This window comes from Ursus maritimus, unplaced genomic scaffold (assembly GCF_017311325.1).
Source record: "Ursus maritimus isolate PB19 unplaced genomic scaffold, ASM1731132v1 scaffold_12, whole genome shotgun sequence".
Lineage (NCBI taxonomy): Eukaryota > Metazoa > Chordata > Mammalia > Carnivora > Ursidae > Ursus > Ursus maritimus.
Genome location: NW_024423564.1, coordinates 62,213,090 through 62,239,509, shown reverse-complemented (window position 1 = coordinate 62,239,509; position 26,420 = coordinate 62,213,090). Strand labels below are relative to the sequence as shown.

At 43.2% G+C, this 26,420-nt stretch overlaps 1 protein-coding gene and 1 long non-coding RNA gene across 5 annotated transcripts in view; one reads left to right on the top strand and one right to left on the bottom strand.

The window, feature by feature from the left end:
* Positions 1-2,863: 2,863 nt before the first annotated feature.
* The window catches only part of ORC1 (origin recognition complex subunit 1), a 37,802-nt gene continuing 14,245 nt past the window's right edge, over positions 2,864-26,420 (bottom strand). For all 3 annotated transcript variants that reach the window (XM_008699200.2, XM_008699201.2, XM_040627307.1), the window contains 12 exons: positions 17,505-17,874; positions 16,497-16,601; positions 15,720-15,915; positions 13,445-13,542; positions 12,744-12,845; positions 12,170-12,341; positions 11,473-11,580; positions 11,037-11,186; positions 10,213-10,332; positions 6,035-6,204; positions 5,237-5,324; positions 2,864-3,206 (listed from right to left, as the gene is read on the bottom strand). In XM_008699200.2, coding sequence (XP_008697422.1) covers positions 3,015-3,206; positions 5,237-5,324; positions 6,035-6,204; positions 10,213-10,332; positions 11,037-11,186; positions 11,473-11,580; positions 12,170-12,341; positions 12,744-12,845; positions 13,445-13,542; positions 15,720-15,915; positions 16,497-16,601; positions 17,505-17,874 — 1,871 coding nt within the window. In that variant the 3' untranslated portion in view covers positions 2,864-3,014. The remainder of the gene's footprint in view (positions 3,207-5,236; positions 5,325-6,034; positions 6,205-10,212; positions 10,333-11,036; positions 11,187-11,472; positions 11,581-12,169; positions 12,342-12,743; positions 12,846-13,444; positions 13,543-15,719; positions 15,916-16,496; positions 16,602-17,504; positions 17,875-26,420) is intronic.
* On the top strand, positions 12,739-15,295 carry LOC103670713. Of its 2 annotated transcripts, none has more exons than XR_570647.1 (2): positions 12,739-12,825; positions 14,868-15,295. It is a non-coding gene; the product is annotated as an uncharacterized LOC103670713 (long non-coding RNA). The 2 variants fall into 2 exon arrangements; XR_570645.2 differs by lacking the exon at positions 12,739-12,825 and adding an exon at positions 12,832-12,905.

Genomic DNA, 26,420 nt, shown 5'->3' with positions numbered 1-26,420 from the left:
GCGGCAGCGGCGGTGACAGGAAGCGACCCTGCGGGAGACTGCTCGCGCCCTAACACGTGACTCCACGGCCCGTAAGTCGCCCACTACGCATGCGCAAGATGAGGTGGGCGTGACGTTCCAACAGGTGACTCGAAGGGTGAGGTTTTCAGCGCGCAGGCGCCTTCGAGCAGGTAACGCGGCGCTCGCTAGGGCGGTTTTGGGGTGTGCCGCTGCTTGCGCAAATGCAGTAGGTGCGTCCCCTGCCCCTGCATTTACAATTTCCCCGGGCCTGGCGTAGGCTCCGCCCTAGAGGAGGGCCTTCCCTGCTTGCCACCTTCGTTGGGATTTTCTTTGTAATTGAGTCTGGAGAAATGAGAACGGGGCTCGCCGTTTCTTAATCATTCAGCAACTGAATGTACCTTTTCTAGTCAGAAGCCTGGTTGAATACCTAAGACAGGCAATGTTCATAGCACCTCTTCGTGAAGTCACTTCAGACAATTTAACACGAAGAGATAACTCCACTACCCAGCAGGACGATGAAATGGCGGGTGGAGGGGCGACGTAGAGAATCTTCACCTAAAACAAACCCAGCAACGCACTCCTGCCTAATCCTAAACTTCTAAATTATTATTTTGCGGTTTGTAGGTAGCGGTTTCAAAAATCTTCCAGTTTTCTTGGACAAAGGCCTTTTCCATCTTACTGCTTTTGGGTCATTTTCCAAAGAGGTCGTCTTTACCATTTAAAATTCAAGTTTCGCTCTTTTTCTCATTAAAAAATTTTATTTTATGAAATGGTTAATATATACAGAGAGATCTACAATATCTCATATTTGCTTGAATGCAAGCTCCACAAAGTCAGACGTTTCTGTTCTCCAAGTTATCTCGATGTCTTGAGCATTGCACGGCACGTGGTAGGTACTGAATATAGTTGATTTTTTGTGTGAAGGAACGCAAATATATGGGTTATCTACCACAAATTTAAGAAAAAACAGTACAATAACAGTTGAAGCCACCTGTACACCTCTCATGTTGCAACCCTTTCCCAAAGAGATACCTAACTCCCCTGAAGTTGGTGTTTTCTACTATGTATGTATAGATTTAAGCAATCTGTAGCTTTTTTTGCGAGCTTTAACATTGTATCATTGGTATCACTACATATATTCTTTTTCTACTGTTTCTAAACTTCATTCACATCCATACTATAGCTATTTTTACTGTAGCTATTTTCCACTTGTCTGTGGTATTTCAAAGTATGAAAATAATTCACTTTCCCAATGGCTTGCCAATTTTACAGTGCTATGAACATTCTTGTACACAACTCCTCGGGCCCAATGTGTTTCTCTAGGGTATATACCTAGGAGTGAGATTGCTGGCTCATAGGTTTTCTGCATTTTCCAGATTAAATATCAGATCATCTCCAAAGGAGTTTCGGTTTATATTCCCCTCGGGGGCATCTGGGTTCTAGTTGTTCCCTATGGTCTTAGAAAGGTTTTGTAATACATGTGAAAGGGTTTTGACTTGCAGGCCTCATTTACTATGTTTCCATTTTGTTGGTCATTTCATGTGTCTTATTCTGTGGATGACTTATTCACTCATTTTTCCTTTTTATTGTATAATTCTTTACTCTGTTATCGATCCTCTATTATATGCAGTTATAAATATATGTGCATATATATACTTTTTTCTGAATTATTTGAGAACTATTTGCAGATGTTCTATTTCACTCATAATTATTTCAACAAGGACATTCTCCTATATAACCACAACAACTTACCACTCACAAAGTTTAGCATTTACATAAAACTTACACATTTATAATTGTTTGTATCTCTAAGTCGATGACCTAGTCAAGTTTCACACGGTGCATTTAGCTATTTAGGTCTCGTTTCTCTATTCTCCTTTAATTTAGAATAGTTCCTCCATGGTTTTTTGGTCTTTTGTGATACTGATATTTTTGAAGAGAAACAGTTGCTTTGCATAATTTCTTCCCCCTTAATTTTGATTTATCTGATAATTTTCTTATCAGATTTAGGTCAAACATTTCTGGCAGGACTATTACACAGGTGATGTGTTTTTCTCAGTGCCCGACATAAAGAGGCTTTAGATGTCAGTTCCATTGTTGGTTGGAAATGTAAATATGAGAATTGTAGTTACACAAAAACCCTGCCAAGACTTTGACTGAAATAGATTAGTATTTAGAGATTATATCTCTTTATTAGATTTATTTCTTGGTATCTTGTGCCTTCTAAGTTTTTTGATTTAAAGATTTGTTTTTTATGATAAATAGTAACTTTTTAAAAATTATATTTTCTAGCTATTTGTTGATAGGGATTATTTATCGCTGGTATTATTCCCAGCAGTTTTTTTTTTTTTTTAAGATTTATTTATTTATTTCAGAGAGAGAGAGGGAGGGGGAGCCAGGGGCAGAGAGAGAGGGAGATAGAGTCTTAAACAGACTCCACACTAAGCAGAGCCCGACGCAGGGCTCGATCTCACGACCCTGAGATCATGACCTGAGCTGAAACCAAGAGTTGGGACACTTACCTGACTGCACCACCCAGGCTCCCCAAGCAGCAAGTCCTCTTTTATAAACTAAGTTTGTTATATTTACATTGTTCAAAAGTTAAAAGATACATGATTTATTCCTCTAAAGCCTGACCATAGCCATCTAGTTCCTTCCCAGAGGCCACCAATGTAACCAGTTTGTCACATATTCACCCACAACTATTTTATATAGATACACATAATTGTGTGCACACCATGTGGCCATTAAATAAACAGCAGGGTTAACAGAAAGAAAAGTCACAAGGAGAGCCTATTGTAGGAAGGATGGTTTGGTTTTTTTAATCTGGTGTTTGTAATGACTGTAAACTTCTCAAACACTCTAGAAAAAGCAAATTATTTAATGGAAAATTTCAAAATACATGACAGCCATTTCCATTCAGTATGTTTTGCTACAACAATTCCATGTGCTTAGAAAGAGAAAAATCAAGCCCTTTGAAAAGAGCTGATCGGAGTCCTTCCTTGTGAAGCCCTTCAGTCCTTCAGCGCGTACAGCACGTCGTCCTGGCTGACGTTGAGCCGCACACGAAGGAGCAGGTCGTTCCTGCTGGGCTCCACAAGGAGGAGGCGGCAAGAGCCCAGGTGAGAGCACACTGCCATTGTCTCTGACATGGTCGGGTATGGGAGTCCCTCCATTCTGCACAGTGCCACATGTTGACTGTACACCTAGAAACAAAATGCAAATCCAAGGTCAGACGCCAGAAAGTGGAAGAGGAAAGGAAGGAGTACTGGTTCTGTGCCTGATCATTTATTTCTTCTTGTAGGCAAGTCAGTACTTCTTATCCGGGATCCTCAATACCCTGAAAGGCATCAACAGGTGCCCTTGTGGGGCACAAACACAGGGGCAGAATGCTAGTCGGGCTTTGGAATCAGAACAGCTCTGAATCCTGGTTCTACTAATCACCCAAATATGCAACCCTGGGCAAGTTATTTCACTTTTTGAGCTTTAGTTTTATATATTAAACATACTGCCACATGCTGACTATATACCTAGAAACAAAAATGTGTTAGTGGATATAAAGTATCTCATAATTGTCACTTATACAAACAGTCCTAGTCTCCAGGGAGTGAGAGTTCCAAATGAGATTGTCATAATTCAAGTCAAATTTTGCTACAAGGGCATTTTCCTTAGCAGATAATACTGCACACGTGCTAAAGCATGACCCCTGGAAAAGCACAAAGGCCCAGGGAGAATACTGCCTAAAGAGAGGCAGGAGGACAGTGGAAAACATGGATTCCTAAAGTGCCTCCAGGGGACTTCGTGGTCACTATTCTCTTTATAAATCACCCCTGCCCTCACCCCCACCATCCAGGCTGGGAGCTTGTCAGGAGCAGGGATACTGACCAATTCAACTCAGGGTTCCTGGCACACCTTCACAGTTAATGACACATTGTAGATGTTCAGGAAATGTTTACAAACTAAAATGAAAGCCATTCTGCCAAAGAGCTGTTTCAGGCTCTAGGAGAAAAATAATGGGCAAACCTAACCAGCAGTTTAAAACAGAATTTAAAGAAGTAAAGAAAACGTGAAAGAAGTACAGAAGTAGCTGGACCCTCCATTTATATGTCTAAAATATAGTCACACACATGGACATACACACTCCTAGATACACATTCTAACACTTTTAACAATCTTGTGAGGCAGCCCATTATCTATGGACACTAGTTTTTTTGTTTTGTTTTGAAGATTTTATTTATTTGACAGAGAGAGAGAGTGCACAAGTAGGGAACGGCAGGCAGAGGGAGAGGGAGAAACAGGCTCCCTGCCGAGCAGGGAGCCCAATGCAGGGCTCAATCCCAGGACGCTGGGATCCTGACCCGAGCTGAAGGCAGCCGTTTAACAACTGAGCCACCGAGGCGCCCCATGGGCACTAGTTTTAAATAGACCTCTAAGGCACTAGCGCTAGTGAGTCCTTTTACTCAATATAATTGAAATTATGCTCAAAGAGTATTTGCGTTGATCTTTGTAATTTGTTTTTAAAATGGGTCATTCTCAGAGCCTTATCCCCTCTACACCATAATTGTGTTAGGGCAGTAGCTCTCGTCTTACTCATCTTTGTTTTTAAAGACTTATTTATTTAGTTAGAGAGAACACGGAAGCACATGCAGGCAGGGAGGGGCCGAGAAAGAGCCCAATGCCAGGCTCGATCTCACCACCCTGAGATTTGACTTGAGCAGAAACCAAGAGTGCAAGGCTTAACCAAATGTGCCACCCAGGCACCTACTGTCCTACTCATCTTTGAATCCCTTACTCCTAGAATGGTATCTGGCACATAATACTCCATCTACTATGCAGAAACCAGTTGCCAAAGGCCTCTTCTCATGCAACTGAATACAACAGCACATAAAAATAGGTGTTGGTCTGGGGTGCGTGGGTGGCTCAGTTGTTTAAATGTCTGACTCTTGATTTCGGCTCAGGTCATTATCGCAGGGTGGTGAGACTGAGCCCTGCATCTGGCTTCCCACTCAGTGGGAAAAGATTCTCTTCTCCTTCTCCCTCTGCCCCTCCCCCTGCTCACACACTCTCTCTTAAATAAATAAATCTTTAAAAAATAAAAATAGGTGTTGGTCTGATATTCTTTGGCATAACTGGGTTGGTACAAATACAGACAAACTGTTACATAGTCATTAAAATTCCTGCCTATTTAAAAAGGCACCAAGAGCAAAATCTAGAAGGACTTAAAAAGATCAATCACCTGTTGAAATGTTGCTTCTTCCAGTCCTGATCGACGGAATTCAGCAAGGATGGCTCTCAGGAAACTCTGTTCCAGAACAGAGGAATTTCTTAAAGAAAATGAGATGTGAATTCTCGTAAGTGGCTATACCAGTGGCTCAGAGAAAAGCAAAATAAAGTTTTTCTGGGTCTTTAGAGGAGAGAGGAAAAAACTGGGAAAAACTTTCTCCTATATTATGCAGCAAGGTTTCCCCTACCCCCTAAAGTTTCAAAATGATCCAGAAAATGCCACTATGGAAGCCAGGGAACACAGCAACTATATCTGGAAATATACCAGCATGCTCATTTCATGAGTAGAGTGTATCATTCAGTGGGAGAGGAATAGCTGCTTCCTTCCTTTTGTTCCAGTAGCACTTTATTTCACTCAGCACCTAGAGTGTAATTCAGTAAGTGGTCATGATTCTCCCGCTCTCCTAGGTTTGCATTTCTATCTCCCTGTAGAGTGTGCTCCTTAGGAAAAGGACAGTGTCTTCAGGAAATGCAGGTTGAATTAGGGAAAGCTTAGAAACTTCCATGGCCTTCCCACACTGTGGATGTCTCCTGGGGTCTTCCAAGGAAGGTTCAGGGTCAAGAACCAGAAGCATCTTACTTTTTAAAAAATTGAATATATTTGATGTATAACATTATGCACTTTTAAGGTATATGATGTGTTACTTTGAAACATTTATATATTGTAATATAATTGCCTTTGTAACTATATTTATCAAATTACATGATCATAGGACAATATTGTTATCCACATCCATTAGAAGCAACTTACTTGATGGCAGTGATATACGACGATGAAAACATCTCATCTACTGCTTGCAGTAAGTGGGCTACAGTGACCAGGCCAGGGGAGTCGGGCTTCTGGCAGGAGAACTCACAGATCTCTGTGGCACGCCTACAAATGTCCAGGCAGCGTCGTGCATCTCCGGAAAGGGCTGCTACCTACAAGAGGGAATATATTATTCCTTGAGGTCCTTTTACTATCTAAGCCCAAGAGAAAAACCAACAGATTCTGGGTTCAGCTAAAAAGGAAAGGCAGTGCTGGGAATGGGCTGAAGCCTGACATTATGTGCTTAGCCCCAGTGGGGATCTGATGGGAGCCTGGAAATAAATTATTACACTGCTTCTGGAACTCTTCCTTGAGTCCAAACCTTTGTCGTGAATTTACAGATAAATCCCTAATGGAAAGGGCAGGAATTCTCAGCTTTATTTAAAATCCGGGAAATAAAACTTAAAAAAGACCACTGGCCCAAGATCATTATTGAACCACCTAGAAACACAAGTGTTCTCATTCCTTGCATGAAGAGAACAAGGTGCTCTAGAAGCAACCAGCCAAAGCCAAGAGGTGATGCGGAGCCTATTTTGACGTTCTAGCCACAGTCTCAGTCTCCATAACAGCACGTGGTGAATTTTGGAGACCAGCTGGTCAATGGCTAAATGAACCAGAATCAAGAGGGAGGGAAGCCACAACGCTGGAGGACACAAGGGAGTCCGTGGGTAGAGGGGTCTGACCAACGCACAACGCCAATGACTCGGTTGCTCCTTTCTTTCCGTGCACCTAGACTCCCTTCAGAGGGAGTCATGTACTCTCTCTCAAGCTGACTCAGAAAGCCACTTGCACTTTAAATTTCACAGAGGAAATTCTGGACTCTGCAGCCTGCAAGGATCTCTCAGGATTCCCAGTACTTGTCGGCAATCCCCACCATTTGCCCAAACAACCGTCAAGGTAACAACATCCGGCCTGACGACATCCTGAGATGATTGCCTTCCAAAATTCATGCGACATTAAGTTTACAACAGCAAATTGTATAGGCAGATTCATACACAACACACCAAGATTGAAAGTGGTCATCTGTGGGAAGTGAGATTATCAGAGTTTATAAATGTTTTATGTATATGTTTTCAGAATGCAAATTTAAGACGTTCAAAACAAAGGTCACTTTTCTAGTAACCCAAGACAAAAACACGAGTATCAGTTTATATTCTCCCCTTCTCTGATTTGCCATGTGCAATGGGTAACGACGTCCCATGGATGCTCCAGCCTATCCCTTCTTTCCTCCTGTCGCCACTACCACTGCCTTGTGAGGCAGCTCCATGCGGCCGTTAACAATCAGGGACTTCAAGAGCTCCTGCAGAGGCCCGAAAACAAAGTGAACAGGTGACCCTGGGAAGCAAAAAAACACCCAAAGCAGTTCTTGCCCTGGGGGTATCCACGAACCTTGGTGACCAAAAATACCCTTTTCTACTGCTGCTGGGGTGAAGGAGACACAAGAAAAGCTGGGGTCCACCCCACATGGAACCTAACAGAAGACCGTGTATAAACCCGGGCTCTGACGTCCACTGCAGCCTCAGTATGAGGGTGAATGAAAGACCCACTGTGTGGAAGGGATGGCAAGAGAAATGGCCCGTGTGGACCCTTGTGCCAGGTAGGTGTAAAAAAACGGAGTCTTTGCAACTACAAGCCTTCACGTGGATTTGTAGCTCAAATTTATGTTGTGTTTCCTAAAAACCTCAAGTGGAGAATTTTGTTTAAAAATGGTCCCAGTTGATGGTGGCCCTTGGTAAATGACAGAGGCAAAAACAAATTCTAAATGACCTAACTTCAACCCAGTCCTCAATTAATTCTCAGAGGAAGCTCTAAGGAACACGAGCATACAGTAAAAAATAAAAAATTAAATTAAAAAAAAAAGACACAAAAACAAGGAAACAAGGCCACATACGCATGGGAAAGAGCAATCAATAGAATTAAATGCACCAAGAGTTCAGGTATCATAATTGTAAGAAACAGAATATAAAATAGGTATGTTTCTTCATATGTATAGGAGTCAAAGAGAGGTTTGAAATTGCTGGCAAAATTTTGAGTAAGAACAGCATCTAAATTTGATGTCTTCTGAAACCAAGAACCCTAAAAAGGAAGGGAAGCAACGGGAGAGGAGTGGAGAATAAAATTCTGCAGGTCAGAAAGAGGTGGCAGGGTAGTGGCTGACTCCGCAGACTGGAGAGCGCCAAGTCCTACGCCAGTATGAAGGCGTCCAAGAAAAAATCTAAGTTACACTGAGTATCTTCAAAGTGCTCAGATGACAGCAATCCTGGAACTGGGGGCAAAGGGGGAGTTTGGCCAAAACCGGGAGAACTGGCTGAAGTTACCAAACTGCTGCCCCAGAGCAGGGGCGGGCAAACTGCAGCCGCCGCAGCTTCGGCACGTGAAGTTCTGCTGGAACACAAGCGCCAGCGTTGTTACCTGTTGTGCACGGCTGCTTTCAGGACGCAAGGGCCCAGGTGAATAGCGGAGACAGACACCGTTACAACGTTATAACAAAGCCTAACATACTTCCTCCCTGGCCCTTCACAGAAAAAGTTTGCTGACCCTTGCCCTAGATTCCTCCCCCCATTTCATACTATTGCGTAAACATTAGGGCCCCTCGGGGAAGTTTAGGGCTCTGTGGGAAATTCTGTGCCTTGGTTGTTGGTACTGTCGCTATAAAACTCTTGGCCCTGGAGATTAGCCCTCTTCTGCCATGGCAAGTGTCCAGAGATTTCTTCTCAAGCAAGGATCAAGACAAAGTCTCTGGGCCAGGGAACGCTAGGTATTACTGCAGGGGAAGGGAGGTCCCTCACTAGATATAAATGGTTACTGTTTGCATGCTGAATCTGAAGACCTCCACCCACTCTGACTCCAGCCTACCTCCCCCACTCCCAGAATACTGCCCTCCAGGCAGGACACGGGATGCCTACTCGGGGAAATCTGACTATTCTAAAGGGAAACAACTGCAGATACTGAAATTGGCCCAATCAGATTGCCCCACAGTGAAGCTCTCAGTGAACAAGCCCCACTCATGTGCTCAGAGCTCCCAAAAAGCTTTTTAATCTTCACTCATACACCAGAGTGGACAACCAAGACATCTGAGGAAAGTCTCTAACAATGCAAGATAGAGACCAAATTCAACAGACAAAAAGCATCTTGGAGGAAAAGAGAGAAGATAACCTCAAATAAATAGAATGGCATCAAAAAAGGACCCTTCAGAGAGACAAAAAGACAAAAAGGAAGTCTTAGAAACTGCGGGATAGCAGAAGTGAAAAACTCTACCCAACAGAGGGGTTAAATGGTAACTCTGAGCTCCTAGAAAGCAAAGCTTGGAGACAAGGTCCCTGTCTGGCTCGCCTCGGACCCCAGCATCCAATACAGCCCCCGGCTGGGAGCGGCGCCCCAGCTGGGAGCGGCCGAGCCACGTGCTGCCGCTCTAGGCACTCGGAACTCCGGTCCCTTCAGGCACGAAGAACCAGAAATAGGTTGATAATTCTTTTAAGTGCTGAAATACTGCAGACGTGTGGTTTCCTGCATTCAGCTTGAAGCTGAGACATTTAACCCACCTCTGTTCCTCAGCCGCCTTGGAGAATAAAGTCTTGATTGCTCTCTCCCAGTGAGCTTGCAGGATGCAGGTGTGCACTACCGCACACCTGTCCTGGGGTGTGCGCCCTGTGGGCACATTACAGACATGATCTTGTTTAAGTGTCAAAACAATCCTATGAGGTCGATATTATTATTCCCATTTCTCAGAGAAGAAAACTAAGGCTCCAGAAGTTAAGTAACTTTCGTTTAACCTTCCAATGTCTATTTTAAAGTATCGGAGCCAGAATTCCAACCAGGTCTGCTACCTGACTGCCTACACTGCCCTTTCCACTACACAAAGCTGCCTGCCCCGAGTCAACTCATCTTCGTCGGGATATAAGCCCACCACACTCAGAGCCTGCTGATGAACTATACGATAAGAAAGGTAAGGAACTTTTCACACTTTAGTTTTTACTTTCTGGTATTTATGTTTACAGGACTTTCTAAATTTTTCTTCATCCGCAGAGCACCCAACACAAGGCCTCGCACTGGCAGGGGCTCAGCACACACTCGCCGGCTGGTTCATAGGTGCAAGTAGGAGCTCCCCGAAGGTGATTTACCTTCCTGGCTACCAGCTGGATGGCATCGTCCTCAAAGGCCTTTACGTGTTTGAGTCGGCATACGAGGATCTGCTGCAGTTGGCTATGAGTATAGGGCTGGAAGGACATCCTGGTCAGACCCTGGCGAGACAAGACAATAGAGAACAAGTTCACCAATTAACCACTTTGACGGTCCTGCTGGACGGCCACCCTCACGCCCCTCCACCTGATTTCCGAGTCCCACAGAACAGGTTACACCGTCCATCCCGGGACGGCCACGGATTCCAGCTCCTTTCACTCCTGACCACGGCCGGTGGTACCCTGCAGGGCGGCGGTAGTGCTCAAGCATTTTTCCGTTTTATTGGAAACAACTTTTATTCTAGCAGAATCACGGAGAAGTAGATCAGGGCAGAGGTGCTCTAATGAGAGCAGGTGGGAGCATCTTCGGCTCTGCAGTAAGCACAGGCTCAGCCCCTGGCTTCCCTGACACGCTTCTAAGCCCCTGCTGTGCGGCTCTGACGAAGCACCATGTCCACGGGGGCAGCGGCGGCCGCCTTGCTCCCTGCTACACTCCGGGCATCCAACGCAGCCGGGCGCTTCGGTCCGTTTAATAAGCAATTAGACCCTCCGCGCTCTGTGCAGTCGGAGAGCACCAGGCGGCAGAACACCAAGATGTGTTTGCAGAAAATCATGCAACGGTGACATATTTAATTATAGGAATTATAGGAATTTCACAATTTTGTCCTTTTTCCATTTATTTTAGTTTCCTGTGTATTTCATTTTTAGAACTCTTGGCCCAGGTTGTGGATCTGTGAGAACGGCTTGAGAAGAGCCCTGGGACCTACCAGTCGGCTTGACACCCGGTTCATCATGATGCGCTCCGGAAGGTCCATCGTGTTGGCAATGGTCAGCACCACAAGCCGGGCCTCCCTGTGAGTGGGCCAGTCGAAGAGATTGTACATTACGTCTTGTTTCTGGGTCCACAGAAGGTCAAGCTGCCAGGAAAGGGATAGAGATGCAGGATTAAGCACAGAACCGAGCCAGGGCCTCAGAGTGAAGACCTGTCCCGGCCGCTTTAGCTGCATGTGCCTCCCAGGTCCCACCACGAAAGCAGCAAGGAAGTCAATGGACATAGGCCTCTCACCACCGAAGAACAGGCTCAGATGAATGAAGGCCTAGAGAAAGGAGCCAGGACCTCCCTCTCAACCCAGCATTTGCTCCTGGAACGCCACAGTCAAGCACCATGCCGCTTTTCCGGTCCTCCCGGGGGTACCTCCTTACCTCATCCACGAGCAGCACGGTGGTTTCCGGAGAGGACCTCCGGGTGAGGAAGCGCTTTGCCAGCAGTTCTGCTGCGTGGTTAGCTGTTGCCTTTTGGCCGGTGAGCTTCTGCAATGCGGGGAAGAGCAGGTGTGATAAATGTAAGGATTTTACTCCCCTGAGCTTACTCATGTTAAATCTGCAGTAGAGGAAGCAATTTAGTGTGAGGACCTCAGTATCCTAAATTCTGCCTTCCACGCTGGTCTTAACCTGAACCTGGAAGGAAAAGAGCAGGCACCAAAAGAGATGATAAAGTCTGCGTTTGAAATGCAGGTGAGCCACAGGCGGGTCCCAGAAGCCTCTCCAAAATCTTTACTGCATGACTCTATTTATAACTGGACATGACTTGTTCCCAGAAAACCGCTAATGAAAACACGAGCCAGGTTCAAACTCCAGCCTACCTCTAATCCGTTTTCCATAGTTTGCCACAGGGGCACACAGTTTTCACCACGTCAGTAAGTCCTGGCTTTCAGTAACTCGTGCCCAGCTCCTGGACCTTAAGGTCCCTGAAGGCAGGAATTCTGCCTTCTTTACTCTTGCTGCCTCACAAAGGACAATGCCTGGACATCGTAACCCTATCAATAAGCACAAAATCTTTCCTTTTTCATATGCCATCAAGAAGCTCTATTTTCCAAAAAGCCCAAAGAGTTTTACTCACCTGCAAGATCTGCACGTAGACCTGATGGGGCTCTGTCAGCTTCATGCCATTGACCTCGATGTATTGAAAGGGAGGGACATGGTTTGCTTGGGCGGCCTGCTGCAGGCAGCGTACCACCTCGCGCACAGTGGCGGTCTTCCCCGTCCCGGGGACCCCGGACATGTACATGCACCTGCGGCAAGAGGCGAAGAGCCGTGGCTGAGCCTGTGCCGGCCGCCTCACACCACCACCAGTTAGAGGTCGGGGTGTGTCTGAAGGAAGGGCCCAGACCCCTGAAGTGCGGAGGTGGGGGTAGTAAGGACCGTCCCTGGAAGCTAGGCAGAGAATCGTTCACTCTCCAAGCGATGCTCTATGCGGAGAAGACCAGTTTCGTTTTCTCTGAACGACAGAGTTTTTCTTCCTAGAGAATTACTTTGACAACAAAAGCTGCTTTAGAAGCCTTCAGGCTTCAGCAACAGTTTTGCCTGTTCTCCTGACGCCGGGCAAGACCACTTGGTTGAACTGTGACACCTGAGGTGGAATGCCAGCAGGGGCCTTCTCCCCAGATCGTCCCATTTGCCTCAGCATGACTCACCCTCCCGAACGGTCAAGGAGTTTGCTTTCCACAAAGTTGTAGATGTTCTGGAATTCCTGTTCCCTACAGGGAAGAGACTCAGGTACAGCAGAAACATGCAGCCTACAATCGGTGATAAACAAGGGGAAAGGAGGACTTCAGAAACATTCCACCATCTACTCGGTAACAAATGGGGAAGGCTTCTGTATAGTTTCTACGTGAAACATCAATCACAAATGCCTTCATTCTCAAATTTCTTCATTTGGCCTCATAATCCCTTTCGCCACCCAAATTACCCAACTGATAGGTTCTAACCAAGGATACATATCACCTGGGGAGCTTTCCTAAATTACAGGGATGGACCTCATCCCATAAGAGATTCTGATTTACTTGTTTTCTGGGAAGAGCTTAGCTTATGTATTTTGAAAAAGTTCCCACACAGTTCTAAAGGGTACCATAACGGAGAGCAGTGTTCTGATTCATCAGTGACCTTCTATCCCTGAGCAAATGGTGGCAGTAGCCCAGAAGGTTACTCCTTTGAGAACCTGTCCACATTATCCCACCCAGACACTGCTTGAAAGCTTTCTTCTCTCTAAACGCCCGTGTCCATTTTATTCTATACCTCTATTATGTACACGAATGACTACAAATTACTTTTTTGATGTGAATGAAAGCAGAGACCCATTTCTGTCTATCTAAAAGGGGCCCACAAGCAGTGTCACCTCAGCCTGGCCTCCTCCAGCATGCTGGCTGGCTCCTGGGCAGCCAGGTTTCGGCTGCGGATCTGGGGAGTGGCATGACGTGGCGTACTAGGCTTGGGCTGTATTAAAAAAAAGAGAGAACATATTTCAGGAGGAAAAAAAACACCATCTAGGACACAGCGGCAAATGTGATTCACGATGATCTGATAAAAAGAAGTGGTGAACACCTCTTAGTTCCTTTCTGTATAAAGTACCACGACTCTCCCTCTCTCATGTTACATATAATGTCCACAGGCCAAACACAATTTCTTTTTTCTAATTTACACACAGTCCTGGGATTTGAAAACAATCAGAGTAAAGAATTAATGAAAGTATGGGTTAAATACTATTTAAAAGTAAATATTATCCCGAAAGACAAGAAATTATTAAGAGACCCTAACTACTCGGCCCAATACACAGTAGGGTAGGAGGCATAAACCGAGGTGGAGTCATAGGTTTCTCCTGTAGATTTGTTTGAAAATATGGTCAAACTTTAGCTCAGGATTAGAGAGACCTCACCAGATTTTTCCACTTCAAAGCCCCAGGTCACACTGTTCAGTCTCGGCCGACAGCCCTACTGTCTTTTCTTCCTTGCTACTGGCTCACTAGAGCAGGCCTGCTACCCCATCTTCACGGTCTTTCCACAAAGCACTCCCCTCACTGGAAGCATTTCTCCTACCTACCCTCTGATTTCTGCCAGGCTGTACAGGAGGAACAGCCTCGCCACCCCTTCCTCAGGCAGAAAGCCCTTAGACCCTAATAGTTTTCTATCTATTAACTTTGGAGAAAACCAGAAAGGAATACGGAACCCTTGCTGAGAAGGTATCAGAAACCTCGGTGGACTTCTGACCTTTTTATCATGCTAAAGATGCCATCACACCCTAATATCTCTCGTTCTGCGTGGGACCCAGCAGATGCGATCAGAACCTCGGTGAGCTATTTGTATAATGAGAAACTCCAGGTCAGATTACCTCTGATCCAAAGGTGATCTATTTAATTTCCTTCCCTGGAGGTCTTTTTTGACTTCAACCCAAACCCAATCACATTTTTCCTCATATGGAAAAATGGACATCAGCTTTAGAAAGTCTCCTGAATAGCCATTTCCTAAAACCACATGCTCCAGGAGAGTTTCCTGATCAAAGACGCAGACACTAATGCCCTCTGGGAAGGTCACAAAAACATGAATAAATTAATGGCCCTGAGAACTCCTGTGACAATGAACCAATTTAACTGTGTAATCCAAACATTTCTCAAACACACTTGAACATGGGAAGACCCTCTTTTAATAGGTTCAACATTCTGCTAAAATTCCACAGAAGCAGATGAGATGTCCATTTCCCTCTTCCATCTTACTTTACACAGTTCATTACCAAGACCTTGGTCATGTTTGTTCCCTGTTTCTCAGGTGACTCAAGTGGCACAGCAGAAACAACATAACATAGCCCAGCAGCCCTAGATTCGAGATTCGATACCCACTGAGGACTTGAAAGAGGACTTCACTGCCATTTTGACCTTAGTCTGTACTTTGTGATTTCGTTCTTCTTTCCAGCTTATCTCTTAGTGTGGGCAAGGCATCCCATGATGGGAACTGAAACTACCCCGCAAGCAATAACCGCTGCCCTGACTCCAGCAAGACTCTGCAGGACTGACCCCAAGACAGTGATGGACCTGACTTTACTAGTCCCACCAGCATGTACCCACCCGACTTTGTCCCATTTTCCTTATATAAACCTAGAAGTATTTTAGGCACTTTGGAGAATCTTTGAGAGGTTAGTCTGCTGTCTTCCCAGTGTTGGCCTCATGAAAATAAACTCCTTTCTTGTTTCACCACCACTCATCTCTCTTGGATTTTGTCCGCAGCCCGTGGCCAAACCTGGTCTGTTTGGGACCGCTGGAGCCAGGGGCTCTTGTACCCTTGGGCCCCAGTTACACAGGTTACGCATAAAGTGCTCTGCTAGCAATTGTGGGAAATGCAAAGATGAGGAGCCAGGTCTCGTCGCTCCCTCAGGAAGTCTGGCTCTTGGCTATTTGGTTCTGTATCTCAGAAGGAACTTGGATTCAAAATCATTGCTACTGGATTCATTTTCAGTCCTAGGGTTCACTTAGATCTTTTCCTCTATGAATATTCCAAGTCGAACAACTCTCAGTATGACAGACCTGGGCTCAGAATCCAGCTGTGACTGTATGACCTTAGCCATCACAATTTTAATATTAAGAGAGGACGCTTCACTGGCAAACAAACCTAAAAGAGCCTTACGGTTTTCTGTGGTGTCTGTGAGGGGGTCTGGAAGGATGACTTCACAGAAGAGCATAGGTTCTTGGACACCCTACTGGATGTTCTCCTTGCAAGGGGTGGTGTGGAAGTCTCTTCCTCCTCACTGCCAGAGTCTGAAATCTCTGCTGCCGGCAGAAACTCATCGTCTTCTTGGTCACTTTTACTATTACCTAAAAACCTGAATGGTGGGACACATTATTTTCTGATATTCAGTATCTAAATGAAAAGCTCCCTCACAGGTCACTGTGGACTAGAGATATTACAGAGTGTTTCCTGCAACCAAGTAATACAGGATGTGCTCTGCTTCTTGGGCCCTTGCTACTGTGATGCTCTGCCAAGGGCTTTAATTATCTTACTAAATCCCTCAACCACCTTGTGACTTGTGTATTATCATTCCTGTTTTATAGAAGAAGAAACTGAGGCTTAGAAAGGTGAAGTAACCTTCCCAAGCTTACATAGTATGACAAAGCTCAGATTTAAATCCAAGTTGCCAGAATCAAAGTTCATGCTTTTAGGCACTCTACTAACAGTCTTGCCGGGTGTGAGTATGGGGCCCCCTGAGCCCAGGACAGTGTTTCTTGCCCCTTTCAAACTATGACATTTATGTGGAATTAACATAATCCCAGACATACTAGGTAAAAGGCAAATTTAACGGAATAGCAAATAACAAACAAGAACTAGAGGAGGCTTTAAGAAATGAGATTACAGATATCACAGACAGCATGAGGAACATTTTCTGCCTGCTAAGAATAGTCTTACCGAAGCTGCTGCCTAATCCGGTTCATAGTCAAGAGAGAATTCTTCCTACGGATCCGATGAGGGGTAGAGGTAGTTTCATCCTGAGCTTCTGGTTCTTCTGTCTCCCTGCAAGATGGCACAGCAAGATGACGAGAAACAGTATTGGGCACTAGGAATCAGCAGCGGGCTCCAGAAATGGTCAGGTGGCGTGACTGGCTCCCACTGTTTTACAGCTACTTTGGAGGGAATTAATGACACTTTGCGAAAAAGTTGATAATTTAAGTCCGACTCAAAGCCAAAGGTAAAGTTTGCCTGAAGCTTATCATTCAAATCAGACTCACGACTTCCTGAGCTAGAGACCAGAAGGTACTCCTGCCAGGCAGAGCTTCCCGTCCTCTTTCATTTCTGAGGCATCGATAGATTTACTGTCCAGGCTCAAGGTGAGCAGAAATGCAGCTATGTATTCAATACAAAGCATTTACCAAGCAAACCTATTATAGACCAGGTGCTGGAGTTTCTGAGCAGGAAATACAGCAATGTGTAATTGCTGTCTTGATATCACAGTATTTGTGCAGCCCATTATTCACAAACATTGTCTCGTGTCAAACTGCAAAGTCTGTTCTAGATGCATCTTCTTGTACTATATGTATTTGAGAATGGTTTCCAGTTTAAAAAAACAAAACAAAAAAACCAAAAAACAGACCAGGAAAGTGAGTGTTAACATGGGGTAAAGAGCCATAGCAGGACTGGGAAGCAATCGAGGTTTGGGAAATTATCTCCTAGAGCAGTGATTCCAAAAGGACAGCTGAGTATATCAGAATCATCCAAAGAGCATTTCCAAATGCAGATTCCTGGTGCTAACACTTGGAGATTGATTCACTATGTCTGGGAAGAGGCTCAGGAATCTGTATTTGGAAAGGTTCCCGGGTGATGCCACAACAGTCAGATTTGAGACCCACCGCTCTAACCTGAGCATCACATAAGGGAGCTCAGCTCGCTCTGTGGGAGGCAGGGCAACGCCCCAGTCACCTCTTTTTGATGTTTTCTGGCTTCAGAACCATGGAAGGCACCGCCGAGGATTTCCGGCCCCCCCTGAGAGGGGTAAGTGTTCTTTCCTCACTAATCTCTGTGGTTTTCAAAGCTGGGACTCGGGTTCTCAGGATCCTGTGACAGTCAGGTGATGCTTTCTTGTCTTCCTTGGCACATGAGCTTTGAATCTCTCCAGTTTTCTGTGGGGCTTTCAGAGCTGGAGACGAGGTATGAAGTCCATCAGGCTGAGACCTCTTAGTAGGCGAGGTGATCTCAGAGAAGGCCACTTTTCGTTTACTTCTTCCAGGAGAATCCAACAAGGCCCCTGAATTCTGCTGGGAAATCCTAGTGCTGGGGGTCCTAGGGAAACCTAATTACAAGAGAAATCACCATGACAATGTATGAATTTTATAACGAGCACTATACACAACCTCAATCTCATTACAGTTAAATTCATCCACTGAAGTTATACAAAGCCATGAGTTGCCTATATATATATATTAAAAAGAAAAAAGAATCCTGCCTCATTGTATTCTAGGGCCAGTTACTTTCTTTTCTTTTCTTTCTTTTTTTTTTTAAGATTTTATTTATTATTAGACAGAGAAAACACAAGAGAACACAAGCAGGGGGAGCAGCAGAAGAGAGGGAGAAGTAGGCTCCCCGCTGAGCAGGGAGCCCAATGCGGGGCTTGATCTCAGGAACCTGGGATCCTGATCTGAGCCGAAGGCAGATGCTTAACCGACTGAGCCACCCAGACACCCACTCTTTTTTCTTTATTATTATTATTATTATTATTATTATTTGGAGAGAGAGAGAGAGAGAGAGACAGCATACATGCGTGAGGAAGTGGGGGGCAGAGGGGAGAGGGAGAGAGAGAATCCCAAGCAGGCTCTACACTCAGCACAGAGCACGATGCAGGGCTCAATCTCACGACCCTGAGATCCTTACCTGAGCTGAAATCAAGAGTCAGATGCGTAACCGACTGCACCACCCAGGCGGCCCGTGAGTTACCCATATTTTTAGTTACTCCATGCTTTCTTTCCCCAGGCTAGCTAGCTTTTTAGATTTTTCATCTCTCCTAAATTCCAGGGTAATTTTCCAAGTTAGAACCATAAGTCAATGGTTAAATCAGCTTTTGTGTATAAATGTTCAGCAATTTCCCTGAAGTAATCTACCAAAAGAGTGCTTCTTAACCAGGGGGGTGATACTGCAAGCCCTCGGCCCCCACTCAACGGCATCTGAAAGAATTTGTATCAGTAGCTCGACTGAGTAACAACAAGCCCTAGATTTTTCTTAACTCAGATTCGATCTACCGATAGAGAGGAGATGGATCCCCAGGGGCAATCAAACGGGTTCTGTGAATACACAGACCCACATCTGGATTTGCCCCTCTCTCACCATGACCAAAGGCCAGGAACCCAACCATTCATTCAGACAACAATGTAAAGCTGTAAAAATGGCAGGGTACATGCCAAGTAGGAGAAAACAAAAACTTGAATGAGACTCAATCCTGGTCCCCATCCATAAGACACTCTAACAGGGGAGATGGTACAAATCAATGTCGAAAACATGAAGTAAAACTGTCCTAAAGCACCTAAGTGCTAATAAATATGGCTTTGAGACAGACCTTGAAAAAATAGGCAAGATTTCAAAAGAGTTGAAAGGGGAGGGAGGGGGAGTATAGAGGGAGAATAGATGAGATCGATGTGAGTGAAGGCAACAAGGCAGGAGAGCACTGGGCATGGAGGCGTTTGCTTTAGTTCCAACACATGGTTATGCTGGGATTAGCTGCAGATAAGGTGAAGAAAGTCATCTATCACCTGCATGGTGAATATGAGGGTAACCCACGTCTAGATTAACATAAAAATGTCCCAATGTCCTGGTCTCCCTCATACCTCATTTTCCCCTTTCTGTTAAAAACAATTCAAAACATTTTCATCATATCCTCTCTCCAATAGTTATATAACTGTGTCAAGTCCAGATTTCTTACCCTGTCAAGGTCCTGTAAAATCAACAGTCAAAAAATAGTGCCATTTATTTCTAAACGGTGATGTTGCCAATTATTTCTTTAGTAATCTTTTGGTAGTTCCCAAATGTTTTCCATGTTTATATTCAACTCCTAAATACATATCATATTAAGGAGCTATCAATACACATAACTTATACCCAACGAACTTGACACATACACAAAGAATTCAGAAGGACTAATAACACATAATAGGATGAGGATGAGCTCTCAGAACTGCCATGGAGTGCCTTCAAATACATTAGTTTTTATATTCTCACCTCAAGAAGCTGGAGCTGGAACAGAAGAACAGGCCTAACCCACGCACGAGAAAACAGTTGATCAAGGTTAGAGCAGAGATCAATGAATTAGAAACCAGGAGCACAGTAGAGCAGATCAACAGAACTAGAAGCTGGTTCTTTGAAAGAATAAATAAGATCGATAAGCCACGGGCCAGACTTATTCAAAAGAATAGAGAAAGGACCCAAATTAATAAAATTATGAATGAAAGGGGAGAGATCACGACCAACACCAATGAAATAGGAAGGATCATTAGAAACTTTTATCAACAGCTTTATGCCAATAAATTAAACAACCTGGAAGAAATGGATGCCTTCCTGGAAACCTATAAACTACCAAGACTGAAACAGGAATAAATATTTTTTAAAAGATTTTATTTATTTATTTATTTGACAGAGAGAGAGAGAGAGACAGCCAGCAAGAGAGGGAACACAAGCAGGGGGAGTGGGAGAGGAAGAAGCGGGCTCCCAAAGGAGCAGGGAGCCTGACGCGGGACTCGATCCCAGGACCCTGGGATCACGCCCTAAGCCAAAGGCAGACGCTTAACGACTAAGCCACCCAGGCGCCCCTGAAACAGGAATAAATTGATTATTTAAACAGACCAATTAATTATGAAGAGATTGAAGCAGTGATCAGAAATCTCCCCAAAAACAAGAGTCCAGGGCCTAACAGATTCCCAGGGGGATTCTACCAAACATTCAAAGAAGAAATAATATCTATTCTCTTGAAGCTGTTTCAAAAAATAGAAAAAGAAGGAAACTACTGATTCTCTCAATAGGTGCAGAAAAAGCATTTGACAAAATACAGCATCCTTTCCTGATTAAAACCCTTCAGAGTGTAGGGATAGAGGGTACATTCCTCAATCTCATAAAAACCATCTATGAAAAGCCTACAGCAAATATCATTCTCAATGGGGAAAAGCTGGAAGCCTTTCCCTTAAGATCAGGAACTCGACAAGGATGCCCACTCTCGCCACTATTATTCAACATAGTACTAGAAGTCCTTGCAACAGCAATCAGACAACAAAAAGGGATAAAAGGTATCCAAATTGGCAAAGAAGAAGTCAAACTGTCTCTCTTCGCAGATGACATGATACTCCATATGGAAAACCCAAAAGAATCTACTCCCAAACTCTTAGATGTTATAGAGCAATTCAGTAATGTGGCGGGATACAAAATCAATGCTCAGAAATCAGTTGCATTTCTATACACGAACAATGAGACTGAAGAAAGAGAAATTAGGGAATCAATTCCATTTACAATAGCATCAAAAATCATACGTTATCTCGGAATTAACTTAACCAGAGAGGTAAAGGATCTATATTCTAGAAAGTACAGATCACTCATGAAAGACACTGAAGAAGACACAAAAAATGGAAAAATATTCCATGCTCATGGATCGGAAGAATAAACACAGTTAAAATGTCTATGCTACCCAGAGCAATCTACACTTTCAATGCCATCCCAATCAAAATACCAATGACATTTTTCAAAGAGCTGGAACAAACAGCCCTTAAATTTGTGTGGAACCAGAAAAGGCCCCGAATCACCAAGGAATTGTTGAAAAGGAAAAACAAAGCTAGGGGCATCAAGTTGCCAGATTTCAAGCTATACTACAAAGGTGTGATCAGAAAGACAGCATGGTACTGGCACAAAAACAGACATATAGACCAAGAGACCTGAATAGAGAACCCAGAAATGGACCCTCGGCTCTTTGGGCAACTAATCTTTGACAAAGGAGGAAAAAACATCCCGTGGAAAAAAGACAGTCTCTTCAATAAATGGTGCTGGGAAAACTGGACAGCTACATGCAAAAGAATGGAACTTGACCACTCTCTCACACCATACACAAAGATAAACCTTAAAATGGATAAAGAGACTCATGTAGACAGGAATCATTTCACAAAATCCTAGAGATAGAACAACCTTCTTTGGACAGCTCATTACAGCAAGCTTTTTTCAGACATCTTCAAAGGCAAGAGAAATCAAAAGAAAAAATGAACCTGTGCCGGACTTCACAATCAGTAATAAAAGCTTCTGCACAGCCAAAGGAAACAGTAAAAGAACTAAGAGCAGCCACGGAAGCGGAGAAGATATTTGCAAATAGACACATTAGCAGATAAAAGACTGATATTCAAGATCTACAAAGAGCTTCTCAAACTCAGTACATACGAAACAATAAAATAAAAATGGGCATGAAGAAAGAATGAGCAGACATACTTCTTGCAATGAAGACACTCACAAACATGGCTAACAGACATGAAAATGTTCAAAATCTAGCTACATCAGAATTCAAATCAAAACCACATTGAGTAATACCACCTTATGCCAGTTAAGATGGCAAAACACATATAAGGCAAGAAACAACAAATGGAGAGGATGTGGAGGCGATCCCTTCCTACACTGTTGGTGGGAATGCACATTGGTACAGACCACTCTGGAAAACAATGATTGGAGGTCCCTTAAAAGTTGAAAATCATATGAGCTACCCTATGATCCAAAGTTAGCTACTGGTATTTTACCCCCCAAAATACCGAGCGTAGTGAAGAGGAAGGAGCCATTTGCACCCCAATTTCCAGCGCCTTGTGCCAATAAATAGCAAATTGGGTGGGAAGGAGCAAAGATCCTTCACAGGTTGATCTCGATTAAGAAGATTGAATAGTCCCATGGATGTTACAATGGAATATTACTCCAGCCATCCAGAAAGAACAATTACCCAACATTTGCAGCAATGCATGCGGGACTGGGGATATTATGGTATAGTAGAAATAAGTCAATAAACAGAGAGAAGAACAATTATCATATGGTTTCACTCATTTATGGAACATAAGAAATAGCAGGAAGATCGGTAGGAGAAGGAAGGGAAGAATGAAGGGGGGGGCTACAGAAGGGGGAATGAACCATGAGAGACTATGGACTCTGGGAAACAAACTGAGGGCTTCGGAGGGGAGGGGGTGGGGGACTGAGATAGGCCGGTGATGGGTATTAAGGAGGGCACGTATTGCAAGGTGCACTGGGTGTTATACACAAATAATGAATCATGGAACACTACATCAAAAACTAAGGATATACTGTATGGTGACTAACATAACATAATAAAAAATTATTATAAAAAATAATAAAAATAAAAATAAAATATTTATTTCTTATCTCTTCCACTAAGGATCCAAAAGCAATGTCACCTTAATAGCAAAGCTTTCAAAGTTACAGGGCTCAACGTTACTAGTCATTAGGGAACAATTATGCAACAATGGCATACCACCTCACATCTATTAGGATGGCTACTATCAAAAACACAGAAAACAGCAAGAGTTGGTAAAGATGGGGGAAACAGGAACCCTTGTGCACCACTGATGAAAATGTAAAATGATGCAGCTGCTGTGGTAAATGGTATGGTGGTTCTTAGAAAAATTAAAACTACAGCTATCATATGACCCAGCAATTCCACTTCTGGGTATATACCCAAAACGAAAGCAGAGACTTGAGCAGATACTCGTACACCCATGTTCATAGCAACGATAGTCACATAGCCCAAAGATGAAAGCAACCCAAGTGTCCACTGACAGATGAAGAGATAAACAAAATGTGATATATATGTGCTATGGACTATTTATTCAGCCTTAAAAAGAAAGGAAATTTTACCTCGAGCAGCCAAAGCAATCTTGAGGAAGAAGAACAATGCTGGAGGCATCAAACTCCCTGATTTTAAGCTATATTACAAACCTATAGTAATCAAAACAGTATGGTATTGCCATAAAAACATACATATAGATCAGTGGAACAGAATAGAGGCCTAAAATAAATTTGCCCACACAGTCAATTAATTTATAAAAAAGCAGCCAAGAATATACAATAGGGAAAAGACAGTCTCTTCAATAAATGGTGATGGAGAAACTGGACAGATACATGCAAAAAAATGAAACGGGACCACTGTCTTACACCATACACAAAATCAAGTCAAAATGGAGTAAAGATTTCAACGTAAGACCTGAAACCATAAAATTGCTAGAAGAAAACCGAGACAGTAAGTTCCTTGATTATCATTGGTCTTGGAGATGATTTTTTGGATCTGAAACCAAAACCAAACACAACAAAAGCAAAAATAAACAAGTGGGACTATATCAAACTAAAAAGTTTCTGCACAACAGAGGGAAACCATCACAAAATGAAAAGGCAACCTACTGAGTGGGAGAAAATATTTATGAATCACTTATCTGATAAGGGGTTAATATCCAAAATATATAAAGAACTCACACAATCCAATAGCAAAAAACCAAACAAGCTGATTAAAAAATGGGCAAAAGATCTGAACAGACATTTTCCAAAGAAGATATACAGATGGCCAACAGGTACTTGAAAAGATGCTCAGTGTCACCAAGAATCAGGGAAATGCAAATCAAAACCACCACGAGATAACACCTTACACCTATCAGAATGGTTATTATCAAAAGGACAAGTGTTGGTGAGGATATGGAAAAAAAAGAACCCTCATGCAATATTGGTGGGGATGTAGATTGGTATAGCCACTGTGGAGAACGGTATGGAGGCTCCTAAAAAATTAAATAGATCAAGGACAAATAGAAACTAAAAGAATTTGCAATCACCAAACCAGCCCTACAAAAAATGTTGAAAGGAGTCCTTTGATGCCCAAAAGTAACATAGGCCAGAAAGGAACAGAGACAATATACAGTAACAGTCACCTTACCAGCAAGACAATGGCACTAAATTCATATCTTTCAATAGTTAACCTGAATGTAAATGGGCTAAATGCCCCAATCAAAAGACACAGGGTATCAGATTGGATAAAAAAGTAAGACCCATCAATATGCTGTCTGCAAGAGACTCATTTTAGACCCAAAGACACCTCCAGATTTAAAGTGAGGGGGTGGAAAACTATTTATCATGCTAGTGGACATCAAAAGAAAGCTGGGGTGGCAATCCTTATATCAGACAAATTAGATCTTAAACCAAAGACTTTAATAAGAGATGAGGAAGGACACTATGTCATACATACTTAAAGGGTCTATCCAACAAGATCTAACAATTATAAATATTTATGCCCCTAACATGGGAGCAGCCAATTATATAAGCCAATTAATAACAAAATCAAAGAAACACATCGACAATAATACAATCATAGTAGGAGACTTTAGCACCCCCCTCACTGAAATGGACAGATCATCTAAGCAGAAGATGAACAAGGAAACAAGGGTTTTAAATGACACACTGGACCAGATGGACTTCACAGATTCAGAACACTCCATCCCAAAGCTACAGAATACACATTCTACTCTAGTGAACATGGAACATTCTCCAGAATAGATCACATCCTGGGTCACAAATCAGGTCTCAACTGGTACCAAAAGACTGGTATCATTCCCTGCATATTTTCGGACCACAGTGCTTTGAAACTGGAACTCAAATCACAAGAGGAAAGTTGGAAAGAACTCAAGTACATGGAGGCTAAAGAGCATCCTACTAAAGAATGAATGGGTCAGCCAGGGAATTAAAGAAGAATTTAAAAAATGCATGGAAACAAATGAAAATGAAAACACAACTGTTCAAAATCTTTGGGATGCAGCAAAGGTGGTCATAAGAGGGAAATATATGGCAATACAAGCCTTTCTCACTAAACGAGACGGGACTCAAATATACAACCTAACCCTACACCTAAAGGAGCTGGAGAAAGAACAGCAAATAAAGCCTAAACCCAGCAGAAGAAGAGAAATAATAAAGATTAGAGCAGAAATGAATGAACTAGAAACCAAAAGAACGGCAGAACAGATCAACAAAACTAGGAGCTGGTTCTTTGAAAGAATTAGTAAGATTGTAAACCCCTGGCCAGACTTATCAAAAAGAAAAGAGAAAGGACCCAAATAAACAAAATCATGAATGAAATGGACAGATCACAACAACACCAAAGAAATACAATTATAAGAACTTTCATGAGCAAGTATATGCCAACAAATTAGACAATCTGGAAGAAATGGATGCATTCCTAGAGATGTATAAACTACCAAAACTGAACCAGGAAGAAATAGAAAACCTGAACAGACCCATAACCAGCAAGGAAATTGAAACAGTCATCAAAAATCTCCCAACAAACAAGAGCCCAGGGCCAGATGGCTTCCCAGGGGAATCCTACCAAACATTTAAAGAAGAATTAATACCTATTCTTCTGAAACTCCAAAAAATACAAATGGAAGGAAAACTTCCAAACTCATTTTATGAGGCCAGCATTACCTTGATCCCAAAACCAGACAAAGACCCCACCAAAAAGGAGAATTACAGACCAATATCCCTGATGAACATGGATTCAAAAATTATCACCAAAATACTAGCCAATAGGATCTAACAGTACATTAAAAGGATCATTCACCAAGACCAAGTGGTGAATTTATTCCTAGGCTGCAAGGTTGGTTCAACACCTGCAAATCAATCAATATGATATGCTACATTAATAAAAGAAAGGGCAAAAACCATATGATCCTTTCAATAGATGCAGAAAAAGCATTTGACAAAGTACAGCATTCTTTCTTGATTAAAACTCTTCACAGGGTAGGGATAGAGGATACATACCTCAATATCATAAAAGCCACCTATGAAAAACCC